Source organism: Eptatretus burgeri, chromosome 8 (genome assembly GCF_056783735.1).
Source record: "Eptatretus burgeri isolate ZD-2024b chromosome 8, Ebu_testis_v1, whole genome shotgun sequence".
Classification (NCBI taxonomy): Eukaryota; Metazoa; Chordata; class Myxini; order Myxiniformes; family Myxinidae; genus Eptatretus; species Eptatretus burgeri.
In genome coordinates this window covers 60988994-61003993 of record NC_140968.1, presented here as the reverse complement: position 1 = coordinate 61003993, position 15000 = coordinate 60988994, and the positions used below count along the sequence as shown (strand labels likewise).

The window sequence follows — 15000 nt, the reverse complement described above, 5'->3', positions numbered from 1 at the left end:
TACTCCATCAGGCTGCAGAAACAAGCTTTGTCTGTGGTCAGGCGCTCAGGTGTGCCAAGGAAGGACTTTGCACAACGGAGGATTCCCAGTCGGCGACTGGCTTTGGAGGTCAGGTCAGGTATGGGAGCAAGCGCCACAGCAGCGCGTTGCAGCATCCACTTTCTACCAGTACTCCAGGGGCCTCCGTCTGGCCATCCCCCAGGCAGATGCCTGGCCCATCCCCATCTCCTTGAGATGCCGATCAACCTGCTGCAACCACGAGACACGTGGTCAGCCCATTGGCCTCCTCCACTCACGAGACTCCCTTGCTGAGAGAATCTGATGAGCAGGATCAGCGTCAGGAAAACAAGCCACATGTCCATACAGCCACAGCTGATGCTCACGGACTATGCAGGTAACAAATCTCATTTGAGTCTCTCTCAGCAACCGCTCATTGGACACAAAGTCCGACCAGCAATAGCCAAGAATTCTCCAAAGAGACCTGGTACCAAAGGAATTAAGTCTCCGTCTCAGATCGCTGGTCAAAGTCCAAGTCTCACATCCATAGAGCAAGACTGGAAGCACCAAGGACCTGAAGACTCAGACTTTCGTCCTCCCGTAAAGGTACCGGCAGCGCCACACCCCATGATCCAGTAAATCCATGACTCCCCAGGCCAGACCCAGATGTCTATTGATCTCTGACTCACAGCCAGCAGAGACATGAATATCACTGCCAAGGTAAGTGAATCTCTCCACGACCTCAACATCCTCACCACAAACAGGAACAGACAGAACCGCAGCATCCAAGATGTCAATGAAAGGCTGGATCTTTGTTTTAACCCAGGAAACCCGTAATCCTAGCGGCTCCAACTTCTCATTCAGCACCTCGAGGGCTCCCAAAAGGATATCCAAAGTCTCCGCAAAGATGACTGCATCATCTGCGAAATCAAGGTCAGAGATCTTGACATTCCCAAATGATGCACCGCAGCTTGATAATTATGACATCCTCCCCAGAATCCAGTCCATACAAATGCTGAAAAGTGTGGGGGCCAGTACACACCGCTGAAGAACTCCAGTAACAACTGGAAATAAGTTGGAGATGGTACAACCACATCACGCAGCACTCTCAGTACCAGAGTAGAGTTCAGTAATCAGATCAATCAGTTTTGGTGGCACCCCACAAAGAGTAAGAATCCTCCAGAGGGCATCCCGATTCACTGAATCAAACGCTTTTCAGAGAACAACATAGGCTGCATGCAGCCCATGCTGAAACTCTCATCTGTGTTCGGTGAGGACCCGAAGAGCAAGGATACGGTCAATCATTGATCTATTTTGTGTAAAGCATGACTGCTCTGGATGCTAGTGCTGAAGCAGATGGTGGCGAACCTTATCAAGAATTATCCGAGCAAAGACCTTGCCCGACACTAAGAGCAGCGTCACCCCTCGGTAGTTGTTGCAGTCTTGGCGATCACCCTTCCTTTTCCAGAAAGGGAACACAAGGCCCCTCTTCCAGTCAGTTGGGATGATGCCTGTGTTCCAGGCAGAGCACAGAACTGCATGTAAAGACACGAGTGCGGCATTTCCACCAGCCTTGAGAAGTTCAGCATGGATGCCACAGATCCCTGGAGCTTTACCCCATTTCAACCGGTTCACCACAGCCTATTTTCCACAAGCGAAGGTGGACAACAGTGGAATGGAGGGTCAGCAACAGTGATTGAAACACCCCTGAGGTCCAACTCGACAGCTGGTGGATCAGCCTGGGAGAGCCGCTCAAAGTAGCTGGGCCATCTGGCCTTCACTTCGGACTCCTCTGTCAAAAGCCTACCACCCTCTGCTCGAACTGCAGTACACTGAGGGATAGGCTTGGATGAACGCAATGCGCGAATTCCCTGTAAGCAGGACGAGAATCACTTGACCACAGGTGATGCTCTACCCCAACACAGATTCCTCGCACATAGGCCTCCTTGTCCACCCTGAGCGTACGTACAGTTTAACGTCTCAGATCCCTGAACCACTCAGCTCTGCCATTAAGCCTGGCCCTGCGACTCTGGTTAATGGTATCCAGTGTCCATTGAGAGACAAAAATATTCTTCGCCCTTCGGTGAGTTCCAAGACATCCACTGGCAATATCAAGGACGGTGGTCTTGAAGGCACTCCACAACTCTTCAGGATCTCCCAAAGCACCCAGACCCCCAAAATCTCCACTCAACTTGTTCACAAACTCTTCAGCTACCCTCTCATCCTTGAGCTTGCTAGCATCCAGCCGAGGCTGGGATGGTACCATTCTCCTGGATTTGAGGTGCAACTTAAGAGTTTCTACAATAAGCTGGTGGTCAGTATTGAGGAACTGAGCACTCTGGTAGACTCTGCAGTTCTGGATCATCCTCCAGTGACCATCAATGAGGACATGGTCAATCTCCTTTGTCACACCGCCAGCGTTGGAATAGCAAGTCCATCGATGAGCCTGTGGGTGATGAAGCCATGAACCAGCCACCCTAAGTCCATGACTTCTTGCAGAGTCAAGGAACAGGTTCACAATTTGCAGGGTGGAGTTGTGGAGGTAAAGAGGCGAAGGTGGTGGTGTTTGGTGCAGTTGTTTGGGGGCGTTGTTGGTGGTGGCGATTTGGTTGTTGGGGGATTTTTGGCCTCCCCCGGCCATTGGAGTCAGTGCTATTCAGGTTCACAATTCCAGACCCATGGGGACCAACACATGTCTCATAACCATTCCCATCAGTTCCAGTCAATACATTGAAATCCCCCAAGACTCGAAGAGTATCTCGCCTGGGGCACTGATCAACTAGAGACTCAAGCATGGCATAGAATGCGTCCTTCACGGTGAGGTCACTTGCCTCAGTCAGAGCATAAACAGAGACCAGGGAAATGACACCCAAGGAGTGACGAATCCTTCGTCTCATAATACGCTCGTTGACCGGTGTTACCTCAATTATTATTGGAGTCAGCTTATTGGACACAGCTACAGCAACTCCTTGGGGATGGTAACCATCAGAGTGACCAGACCAATAGTAGGTGTAACTAACCGCCATGATCTCGCTGCAATCCGGTTTCTGAACCTCAGAGAGTGCTGCAACACCGATGTCCAAACGCTTGAGCTCAGATGATTACAGAGACAAGTGATCATCCTCTCTTTGGGAGAGATCGTCCTCTATTAGAGATAGGACATTCCAGACACCCACTCGAAGGGACCGCCTCAGGTTAACCTAAGGAGACCGCCATCTGGTGGACGACACCTCGGCACCACTCCGACACACTCTCCCGCAATCTGACCCGGGAATGTTACCCCATGGTTTCCCTCCTATCATCAAAGATTGGGGGTCCCGAAGGCTTTGCCCCAATCCCGTCATCCGGTGAGCTGCCCTGCGAAGGGAAGCTGCACAGGAGGTACTCCCCGCTTTTCAGATTTTTTCATGCTTCGAGAATGTTTTGCGGAATGAAGGGTTTTACGGTGGCTGGAGTGCCAATCCTGCCACCAACTTCCTAATAACAAGTAACCCAACTGCAGGAGGATGTCTGCAGACACAGTTGGGCACTAGATATGGATGGCCGTTGGCTCACAAGGAGCTCCTCCGCCCTTTGACAGGTTTTGTTTTTAATCCTGCTGGATGTCCATATCCGAACACCCTCCTCACCAGAAAATCTGGTGGGGGAGACGGTTTAGTCGCCGACAACCCGACCATGGAACAGGTGAGTACAGGTTTACATGATACCTGTAGCAAGTTACAGATCTGATCTGGCCTGACCTGACAACAGGCCAGCTTGGAAATGTGGCTTTCCCAGGAAAGATCATGGCAGATAGCGAGACCCAGAAGCTTATATATACATATATATATATATATATATATATATATATATATATATATATATATATATATATATATATATATATATATATATATATATATATATATATATATATATATATATATATATATATATATATATATATATATATATATATATATATATATATATATATATATCCAAGCGTGTGTGTGTGTGTGTGTGTGTGTGTGTGTGTGTGTGTGTGTGTGTGTGTGTGTGTGTGTGTGTGTGTGTGTGTGTGTGTGTGTGTGTGTGTGTGTGTGTGTGTGTGTGTGGTGGTCAGAAAGCACAACACAATCTTTACAAACTCACACACCTCCCCCACCCACTTCTTTGCTCCCCCCTTCTCACTCTCCCTTCCCACCCCACTCTTCCTCTCCCTCTCTCACAACCCCTCCTCGCACCCTATCCTCCTTGAATGTATAGTGACATGTGGTGAGGCATTGCTTTCCCCTCTTCCTCGCTCTTCTCCCCCTTCGTGTGTCTGTGTGTCTGTGTGTCTGTGTGTCTGTGTGTCTGTGTGTCTGTGTGTCTGTGTGTCTGTGTGTCTGTGTGTCTGTGTGTCTGTGTGTCTCTCTCTCTCTCTCTCTCTCTCTCTCTCTCTCTCTCTCTCTCTCTCTCTCTCTCTCTCTCTCTCTCTCTCTCTCTCTCTCTCTCTCTCTCTCTCTCTCTTTCACACACACACACACACACACACACCTGTGTTTTTTTTTCTCTCTCTCTCTCTCTCTCTCTCTCTCTCGCTCCCACATCTTTCTCTCTCTGCCCCCACCCTCACCTCTCTTAGTATTCCCATCAGTGAAGCGATGGGCGGTATTTAATAGTATTAAATGCCGGTATGCACTGAACTTAAAGTACAGTCAGTGCTTGACATGAGGTAAAATGGCTTCAAAATTCATTTTTTCACTCTTTTAAAAGGTAATTATTGTATGCCTGATTATATTTTACACCACACAGAGACACCAGTAGATTTTATTTACATGCTTTGGGTGATAGCATGACCTCAAGGTGCGCACACTCACGCCTAAGCTGTCTAGTCTGAGTTTGAATCTCGGCCCAGGTATAAAATATCAACCTGGTGTTTCACAGATTGTGTGAATCATCAATTTGTGTGTCATCCTTCCAAAGGATATTCAACTAGGTGTCCTGTCTTCCAACATTAGTTGATGGACGTTATAGATCCCCATGGTGTCCTTCACAAAGAGTGGGCAAGCTATCGCCCGCACCGTGGCCAAATTACAAGTTCCTGCCCGAATACTGCTGGGAAGGCAATGGCAAACCACTCAGGATATAACCATTGCTTAGGAAGTTGCTTTGGTGGCACAGAGGCTCAGTAAAAAATTTCAATAATTTATGATGCAATTGACTGCTGCTCCTGATCCAGGTGAGTTTCAGGACCCGTGGTCCTATTTTTAAAAATAATTATCACGTGCTCTCGTGTTTATCAAGGTTACAGAATAAATTGCACGATATTTCTTATTCGATGTTAAAACGTTTTGATAGACGTACGATATCATGTGGAAAGCAAACAAAAAAGAGATCTGAGAGCAAGGCAGCAACTGTGATGTGAACGTGTTGAAAAGAAGAACTAATCTCTGAAGCAAAGATAAGGCAGAAAAAATATATATTGCATTTCAGATGAAAAGCGACATTTCCCAAAGGAAACCAAAGCCACAAAATCATCTTGTCAACAATGGGTGCACTCTCAGGAAGCCTTTCTTAACCTGTTCTGTGATGCGCATGTGCAAATCATGGAAATCGCTGTAACGTCTGAATGTGTCCCAGTTGTCCCAGTTACCATCCGCCAACCTCCGTGTCACTGAAATGGCATACAGGGTGTACGCCTTTCCATGTTCATTCCCGACACCTGAGGAAGGTTGAAGAAAAGCAGAATTCATTACGAGGTTATAGCTTTGAGAAGGCAGAAACATTACGCGTCTTTTGTCGTGGAAAACAAGAATAACTACACAATAATTTCAAAAATATGCAATGCACCTATTATTAAAGAAATTTGTTGTACATCACATCAAGGAAGTCCGAATTGGATGCAAGATCATTGGTTCTCTGCAACGATTCCAAACAAAATTCTGACATCTCACTTGGACCAAAACATTGCACATCTATCATTCTAAACACCACCAAAACATTTCACCAAACAACATAATGAGAATGAGAGAAAGCTCTTTAAAGACTTGCAAAAATACTGCATGGAAACTTTTAAAAAGAGGAAACTGAGTTGCAATATTTAAATAGCTACGAGGATACCTGTATCAGTAATTATTGCCTGCAGATGGATTGGATCTTCTGGGCTGGGAGTGTGGGTGGTGATGGAAAGATCATCCAGAGACTGCAAGCATCCACAAATTTCCATGCATAAATAACAAACAAACAATTTTTTTTTCTTTTTATTTAACATATAGCAAGACCAAAGGTTCTAAAATCGTTCCATAAAAGAGCCAACCAGCACTCAATATTTTACATGCTTGAAAGCAGACGTCTCACAAAAGAACGCAGACCAATAACTAGAATGGCACTCGGTAGAGCGCATAGTCATTTTGAACAAAAATACCATCGTTAACTGAACACGTTACTATTATGGCCCATATACCCATTTCATCCATGCAACCTATTATCTCACATATGTTGCCATTATCCATATCTTTATTGATTACTAGCAGGGGTGCAAGGCAACACCGGATTCCTCCTCCCGCCCCTTCCTTCTTCTCCCTCCTCCCACTCCACACCTCCCCCTCCCTTCAGATTCCAACCCCACCCCTTCCCTTCCCTCCTCCCATGCCCCTTCCCTCCAGACTCCGACCCCACCCCTTCCCCTTCCTCCAAAATCCTAGCCCCTTCCCCTGATTAGTGGAGATTGGCGTTGGGATTTGGGTTTCCCACTCTCTGGAGATGTGTGCAGTGCAAAAATGTAAGTGATCTCCACAGTTAACTTGTAATACCCTGTGCCACCACCACCAGGTGGCGCTACACGATACACATTCACATAAAGAATTTTTGTCGACCTTCCCTCCCGAACCCCCACGACTACAGATGAAACGAAGTAGCCCATTTTCACAACGAGGTCGAACTTGGTCCATGTGCCAAGCTTGGTGGCAATTGGCCCAGTAGTTTTGGCGTGATTGGTGTTGCACACAGACAGACACACAGACAGAAAATGACATTTATTTATTAGATTAAAATATCGAACAACCAATTTTGTGCACATGAAGGCGAAATTGCGTCAAAGAAGATGAATATGAAAAAAAAAAAAATTCAAACTACTCCCCATGGCTTGTCGATCATATGTATGAAGTTTCGCATCGGTCGATGAAGCGGTTCCAGAAACAATTTTTTTTACTTTCCATCCAATATGGCCACCAGACCACGTGACAGAAGATGTCATAAATTAAATTCTTCACTCACATCAGGTCATATATCAGATATATGAAGTTTCCGATTTTTTGGATAAGGATTTCAATTGAACTAATTCTGGCTGGAATACCACTACACCGATGAAGAAATCGTTATCACGCCATATATCCCATGGGAAGTTGATGACATATGTCAAGTTTCAATTTTTTTCGTTGAGCAGTTTCAGAAATGTCCAAATTTTTTTCCTTTAATCCAATAGATCATGTGACAATATACCATGGTTGCCATACCATGTGACCGATGACATCAGAGTTATCAATAAAATATTCTGCATGGGGAATCCCTCCCATGTTTAAAGTTTTGCATAGATTGGACAAGCGCTTGTCGAGAAAAAAATTTAAGTGAAAATATATAGATGCAAATGGACAGACGGACGGACGGACGGACGGACGGACGGACGGACGGACGGACGGACGGACGGACGGACGGACGGACGGACGGACGGACGGACGGACGGACGGACGGACGGACAGACAGACAGACAGACAGACAGACAGACAGACAGACAGACAGACAGACAGACAGACAGACAGACAGACAGACAGACAGACAGACAGACAGACAGACAGGGGCATGAAAAATTCTCACAACCCCTTTCGGGCAAGAATAACCTTAAAATATTTTCCAAGGCATTTCAGGGCTTTGCTCCAGTGTAAGTATATGCCTGGACTGTGGGTGGTGCTGTCGAGCTTACACTGGGGAATGAACAGCAGGAAACATGAACAGCACCTTCACATTTCTGCAATGTCTGCCATCTGTTCAAAAGTAAACTGTCTTTCATGTACAACAACAGCTTATTGAAGTTACAAGGTGTAGTATCAATAGCCTGTTTCCACAACTTCAAAAGAAGGTCCATGAGAAATGCATATCACCATGAATGGCAAATAACTGATTGTGCACATGAATTTTGAGCATGGAATCATGCAGGAGTCATTGTTTGTATTTTTTAAAATTGTTTCAATGATATATCAAAAATAATTGACTTGTTTTGGGTTGATCACATGACCAAGTTAATCTCTCCAAAGCGAAACATCTCCTGGGCATCCACCAATGTGCCAGGTATATCTTTAATGCTCTCCAGCATATAAAACATGGAAATGCAATCATGCCAACGTGTCTTGCGAGAGAGGCTGGCAAAATTATTGGTAGTTCTTCAGATGGTAAAATACATTATTTAATTAAACTTTTATCATACTAAAATATGCAATTTGGTGTCTGTCTGTCGGACTGCGATACATTCGGTCGTTACTTATCCAATCTCAACCAAACTTGACAGGAGGACTAAGGGTCACAGGATGGAGGTTGTAGCGATTTAATTTGTCCCCATCCACAAAGGGGTTTACACCCTTGGCAAAATCTGCATTTAGGTGTATATCTGTGTTAAGATGGGCAATTGTGGCATTTTTCCAAGACTTTAAGAGCTGATCTTCAAAATCTGATTCCATATTTGATGATCGGAACTCATGGCCGAAATAATTATGTCAAAATCTGGAGTGAAATCAGAATATTTTTTCGGAAAAAGACAATTTCTCTCACCCAACATCATTAAATAATAGGCTCCACATGACGAGGTAAAATGGCTTCAAACAGAAGTGCGATATTCACAATCACCAAGACGTCCTTACAAGTTTTTTCTTCAGTGTGAAAAAGACCAAAAGTGATGATTAACAACATCATCAAATGTTGAAAGGTTGCATCCCATCGGCATCATCACAAGTGTTCTGAGGCATACAGTGTGTGTAGGCCCCAGGCTTCAAGCCTTCCAGCTTATAGCATAATTCATTCATGGACAGCAGAATTGGAATCTATCCAAGCGATATAAACACGATGCACATAAGCAATGGCCATGTTTTGGCTTCATTAATAACCAGAGTTGGTTTTTTGCGAGGCATCGAGCAATCAAACCAGTGTTCTGCGCCTATACACCGCACGCATTGAATATATATATATATATATATATATATATATATATATATATATATATATATATATATATATATATATATATATATATGGACATATCTTCAATTGAAATAAAGTAAAAAGTATGGAATATTGTTTTAGACTCCACACTTTAAGCTTGCACTCAGGTTTGTGATGCTCGTCAATCTGCATCCTTGAAATTGCTATCCTGCAATTTTTACAGATGGGTTTGGAGCAAGTGGCTTTTCTGTAGTGCTGTTGCTATTTTGAGGTGAAAACTTGCTTCCATCATCCATGGGCTACATATGAGTGTATTTTCAGAAAACATCTGTATTTGTTGGTATGATGGGTGAGGGCAATTGCCTGGCATATCAGAGATCGAGGGTTCAAATCCAGCTAAAGGCAGTTAAAAATGTAGATTACAAGCTATTGAAAACAGTTGGTTTTGGGAGAAGTACCAAGTCACTTCTGAATTGTTGATTAAAAATGCAGATGGAGGAGGTAATCTGCCTGCTCTCACTGGTCTGGTGTCCATGGGATATCAATCCACAAGGCAAAGTTGTCAATGCCCTCTGACCAACTTAATATTGGCACAAAAATTCGACCGGTACAATGAAAAGACAGCAAAAATATTGTTATGGTTGTGGGGGTAGATGGTGGAGTTTCATAGCAAAGTGAGGATTGAATAGAGTTACTTGGTCTGTGGATGTGTAGGAGACATCTCAATGTAAACTAAGTAGGGAAACTGTGAGATTAAGTGTTACTTGTCACCACATGGGGGATGGTGCTGTGTTAATTCAATAGGGATTGAGGCCAACTTCCCCCTGTATGTAATTGCCCCCTGTGACCTTTTCCTATGTTTTTGCATTTACAAGCCAGCAATGAATTACATTTTTATAACAAGAACCATAATAACATGCCGCATGTCCAAGCAGGTGAGAAGCCCCGCCTTCACCGCTTCGTGCCAACAAGCCATGGCCGGAGGTGGATGATCAATGGGCATGGCATCAGAAGCAAGGACAAAGAGGAGATTGTTTTGGTGGGTTGAGTGTTGGTGTGAGGGGTGCGGTCGAGAGATGATGGAGCTAGGAGATGGCATGTAAGAACAGGGCATTACGGCTGGCCTTCCTTCGACGCATGAAAAAGATGGGACGATTCTCGAATTTGTGCTGAGGCAAATTGGCTTGCATGGTGGAGCAAGAGGCTGCCCATTGACTCGTGGTTGGGTCATGTGAGACGGACCGCAAATCCTCGTGTATATCACCAAAGGGAGCGGCGCCATTCTGCAGAGAGCAGCGGCGTCGGCAAGCGCGATCGACAAGAAGGCTGCACAGCGGTTTCTGAGCCCTGGTGTTGAATACCGCCTCACAAATTAACTCACGTACAAATCCCGCTCAGAGAGCGGCTTGGCACCATTTTGGGCGCATATTCCCATGCAGGACGAAGCTGCTCGACCCCAAAGTTCAACAAAGACCATCTCTGGAAAAAGCTAAGTACCAGAAAAAAGGGAGGATTTTCTTTTATTTTGTTTTCCCCTTGTCTGTATTAAAGTCCATGTGGAGAGGTGCCTCAACTTTAGGCTTTAATTGACCCCACTTTTTTTTTTATTGTATTTTGAATCATTACCCTTGTAAATATTTGATCTATTTTCATTAAATTGCGATGTTTATTTAAGTTGCTGGTGTCCGTGTATCTGTCGTGGGCTCGAGTATAAACCCCTTGTGCTGTGCTTCCCTCTGCTCTGTCTGTGCCGCCCTTTTATTCCCGCGCGTGCCATAATCTCCAAGGATCACGTGTTCGCCTCCAAGGAAAACCGCTCGGCGATCCGGCCTGGTTGGTGTTAACTGCCCGTCCACCACAATTGGGATGGGGGAATTAACCTAACCGCCATGGCCGCACCAATATTATAATATCCAATGGGAAAGAAATATTCAATGCAGAATTGGGCGACAAACCTTATTTTCAGCATCAAAGCTCCAAACTCAGATTTTTGTTCAGTAGTTTAAAGGATTTTCAACCCTCCACCCCCCCCCCCCCACAATCAAATTATTAATATCATGCTTGCTCCTCATTAAATGCCTCGAGATGACAGCATTCTGAAACTTCCCAAATCCGTCTATTCATGGCATCTCGTCGATAGTCGACAGGAAAAGTTAAATCGACAACCTACCTTAACTATACACACATCAATACTCACACAACAGTTTTCAGTGTCTAACCTTTGTCATGAGCTTCAACTGGAATGAAGAAAAATAAACCTTCCTTTTTCAAGCAATTTCTCCTGGCAAAGTGGAATGAAATTGTACGACGAGCTTGAAATCAAGCCAATTAAATCAAAGAGCAAATCAAGCGGAATACATTTAGGAAATGCAGGAAGCATAAACTAAGCAACCACTTAACTGCAAAATGAACAAAACGTCCACACTTTGTTTTTTTTCAGAACACTGATAAATCTCTCTGGTACAGACAACTAATCGCTTTAATTTTTAAGTGGGCTTCTTACATCTTTTGTGATGTGCAAATTTGTTATTCAAATTTTAATAGTATAAAAAAAAAAAAATCAATTGACTCGCATCAAACGGTACATAATTGAAATCATTGTCTGAACACTTCTTTCTGTGATTAAAGATTCAAATTACATACATTTAAATGTATGGCTTCATGACCTCGTTATTCAAGTAATGATTGTACAAGCAATTTTTAGGTCATATTCAAAGAAGAAAAAAGAAAATGCAACACAAAATATAGCAAGTGTATGAATACTTTTACATCGACTTACCACATTCAAACTGCTGGAAGGAGACCCATTGAAAGATTCTGCAAATAAACCAACAATGCTATGAGCTTTCTTTAGGGCTTTAAGACTCAATAACACCCACAAACATAAGGTTAAGAATGGCAGTGTCGAGAATGGGGTATGACAATACAAACGCTTAATATTTCAATTATAAAGCAAGAACAATTTTTTGCGATATGTGTTAGAGTCAGCAGGATGTAAATGGCTGTCGGTTAGGATGATAATAAAAATAGGACCGCTTATCCTGAAGCTCACCTGGATCAGGAACAACAGTCACTCAAACCCCTCGCAGACCCCCTTAGACCCTGAAGTTTTTTTAATGCCGTGAACAAACTTTGGTACATCAAGAGTGATGAAGGTTGTGGTCAAGTTTCATTGAAATTGTGTGTGTAGTTCAGAGAAGAGAGCAAATACCTATTTTTTGGGGGGGGAGGGGGTCAGACACCACCCCCCCCGCCGTAGACTCCCTTAATGAACACAGATTGTGATGCAGTCAATACACTTTGGCAAACCATGGGTGAAGAATGTTGCAATTAAGTTTCATCAAAATCGTGTTTGTAGTTTCGGAGAAGAAAGCAAATACCTATTTTGGGGGTAAAAACCCTCCCGTAGCCACCTTTAATGAGTGCAGATTTTGATGTGATCGATAAGCTTTAGTACACCACAGGTGATGAAGGTTGTTGTCAAGTTTCATCAAAATTGTGTGTGTAGTTTCGGAGAAAAGAAGAAATACATATTTGGGGCGGGGGGTCAAATCCCCCCTAACCCCCCCCCCCATAGACCCACTTAATGAGCACAGATTTTGAAGCGGTCAATACACTTTGGTGCAACACGCGTAATGGAGGTTGTGGTCAAGTTTAATCAAAACTGTGTGTAGTTTCAGGGAAGAGAGCAAATGGCTATTTTGGGAGGTCACAAACCCACCCCCAGTAGACCACCTTAATGAGTGCAGACTTTGATGCAGTCAATACACCTTGGTACATCACAGGTGAAGAATGTTCTAGTCAAGTCTCATCAAAATTGTGTGTATACTTTCGGACAAGAGAGAAAATACCTATTTTGAAGGTCAACCCATCCCACCCCATCCCACCATCGTAAATCCCCTTAATGAGTGCAGATTTTGATGCAGTCAATACACTTTGGTACATGACAGGTGATGAAGGTGGGGTCAAGTTTCATCGAAATTGTGTGTCGTTTCCGAGAAGAGCACATACCTATTTTTGGGGGTCAAACCCCCCCCCTAGAGCCCCTTCATGAGCGAAGATTTTGATACGGTCGATACACTTTGGTACAACATGGGCATAGAATGTTGTGGTCAAGTTTCATCCAAATTGTGTTTGTGGTTTCAGAGAAGAGAGTAAATACCTATTTTGGGGTTTCAAAAAACACCCCCATAAGACCCCTTTAATAAGTGCAGATTTTGATGTTGTCAACAAAATTTTGTCTATCACAGGTGATGAATGTTGTGGTCAAGTTTCATCAAAATTGTGTGTGTAGTTTTTGGAGAAGAGAGCAAATACCTATTTTAGGGGGTCAACAACCCCCCCCCCCACCAACCGTAGATCCCTTTAGTGACCGCAGATTTTGATGTGGTCGATACACTTCGGTCTGCCATGGGTGATGTATGTTGTGGTCAAGTTTCATTGAAATTGTGTGTCGTTTCTGAGAAGTGAGCAAATACCTATTTTGGGGGGTCAAAACCCCCACCGTACCCCCCCCCACCAAGTACTGATTTTGATGCATTCGATATACTTTGGTACGTCACTGGTGAAGAATGTTGTGGTCAAGTTTCATCAAAATTGTGTCCGTAGTTCCGGAGAAGAGAGCAAATCTATCTGCCATGATCTTTCCTGGGAAAGCCACATTTCCAAGCTGGCCTCCAAAGCCAGTCGCCGACTGAGAATCCTTCATCATGCAAAGTCCTTCCTTGGCACACCTGAGCTCCTGACCACATACAACGCTTTTGTCTGCAGTTTGATGGAGTACTGCTCTCCCCTCTGGGCTGGTGATCCCGCCTCTCACCTTTCTCGGCTTCATGCTGTGGAAACCAAGGCATTTAGGATCATTGGTAACTCCCGCGATGAGGCCTCTCTTCGGTCTCTCATTCTCTCACCGCAGGCAGGTCAGTGGTCTTTCTGTGTTCCACCGTCTCCGTCTCCTCTCCAGCCTTGCCCCACCTGCTCTGTCTGAGATATGTCCCACAACCCCCCCCCCCTCATATTTCCACAGGGCATTCAAGGTCCACCAGCAACCCCCTTCTGGTAAAACTACAAAAATCACGAATCACTGCTCACCTTCATTCTTTCCTTCCTCTTTTTCCCCACCTTTGGAACAAACTCCCACACTCTCTTCAATCGCACTCTTCCCTCCAGGTCTTCAAAACAGCCGTTCACCACCACCTCTTATCTTCCCCCATCCAAAACCTCAATCTTTTCTACCCCTACTAAGCCACCCCAAACCCACCTCCTTCATATTCCCTGCTTTCCTTGCTGAAAGTCCCTGTAGTGTCCATCTTGTTTACCCTGTGTACCCCACCCCATCCTTCTCTCTTCCACAGATCTCCTTATGTCTCTGTTCCCCACTGTTTTTTTTCCGTCCCTCTCCTGCCCCTCATTTCCTGCTCCCCTTGTAGTATGTTCTGTGTGTATGAGCCTCGACGGTGTATACAAAAAATAAAAATAACTATTTTGAGGGTTTAAACCCCCTGCTGCCCCATAGAACCCTTAATGGGTGCAGATTTTGATGCGGTTGATACACTTTGGTACATTACGGGTGTTGAAGGTTGTGGTCAAGTTTCATCAAAATTGAGTGTGCAGTTTTGGAGAAGAGAAAATAGCAATTTTTTTGGGGGGGGGCAGTCAAAAAACCCCATAGACCCCTTAATGAGCGCAGATTTTGATGCGGTCAATACACCTTCGTTAGGCATCAGATATGAAACTTCTGGCCAAGTTTAATCAAAATCGTGTTTGGTTCAAGCTATAATGACTCAAGTGTTTACGGACTGACTGACTGACTGACTCACCTATGGACAC

General features: G+C 44.4%; 1 protein-coding gene across 5 annotated transcripts in view; it reads right to left on the bottom strand.

The window, feature by feature from the left end:
* The window catches only part of SNX13 (sorting nexin 13), a 223303-nt gene that overhangs the window by 45988 nt on the left and 162315 nt on the right, over positions 1-15000 (bottom strand). For all 5 annotated transcript variants that reach the window (XM_085892259.1, XM_085892261.1, XM_085892260.1 and 2 more), the window contains 3 exons: positions 11951-11988; positions 6085-6166; positions 5544-5686 (listed from right to left, as the gene is read on the bottom strand). In XM_085892259.1, the coding sequence (XP_085748385.1) occupies positions 5544-5686; positions 6085-6166; positions 11951-11988 (263 nt within the window). The remainder of the gene's footprint in view (positions 1-5543; positions 5687-6084; positions 6167-11950; positions 11989-15000) is intronic.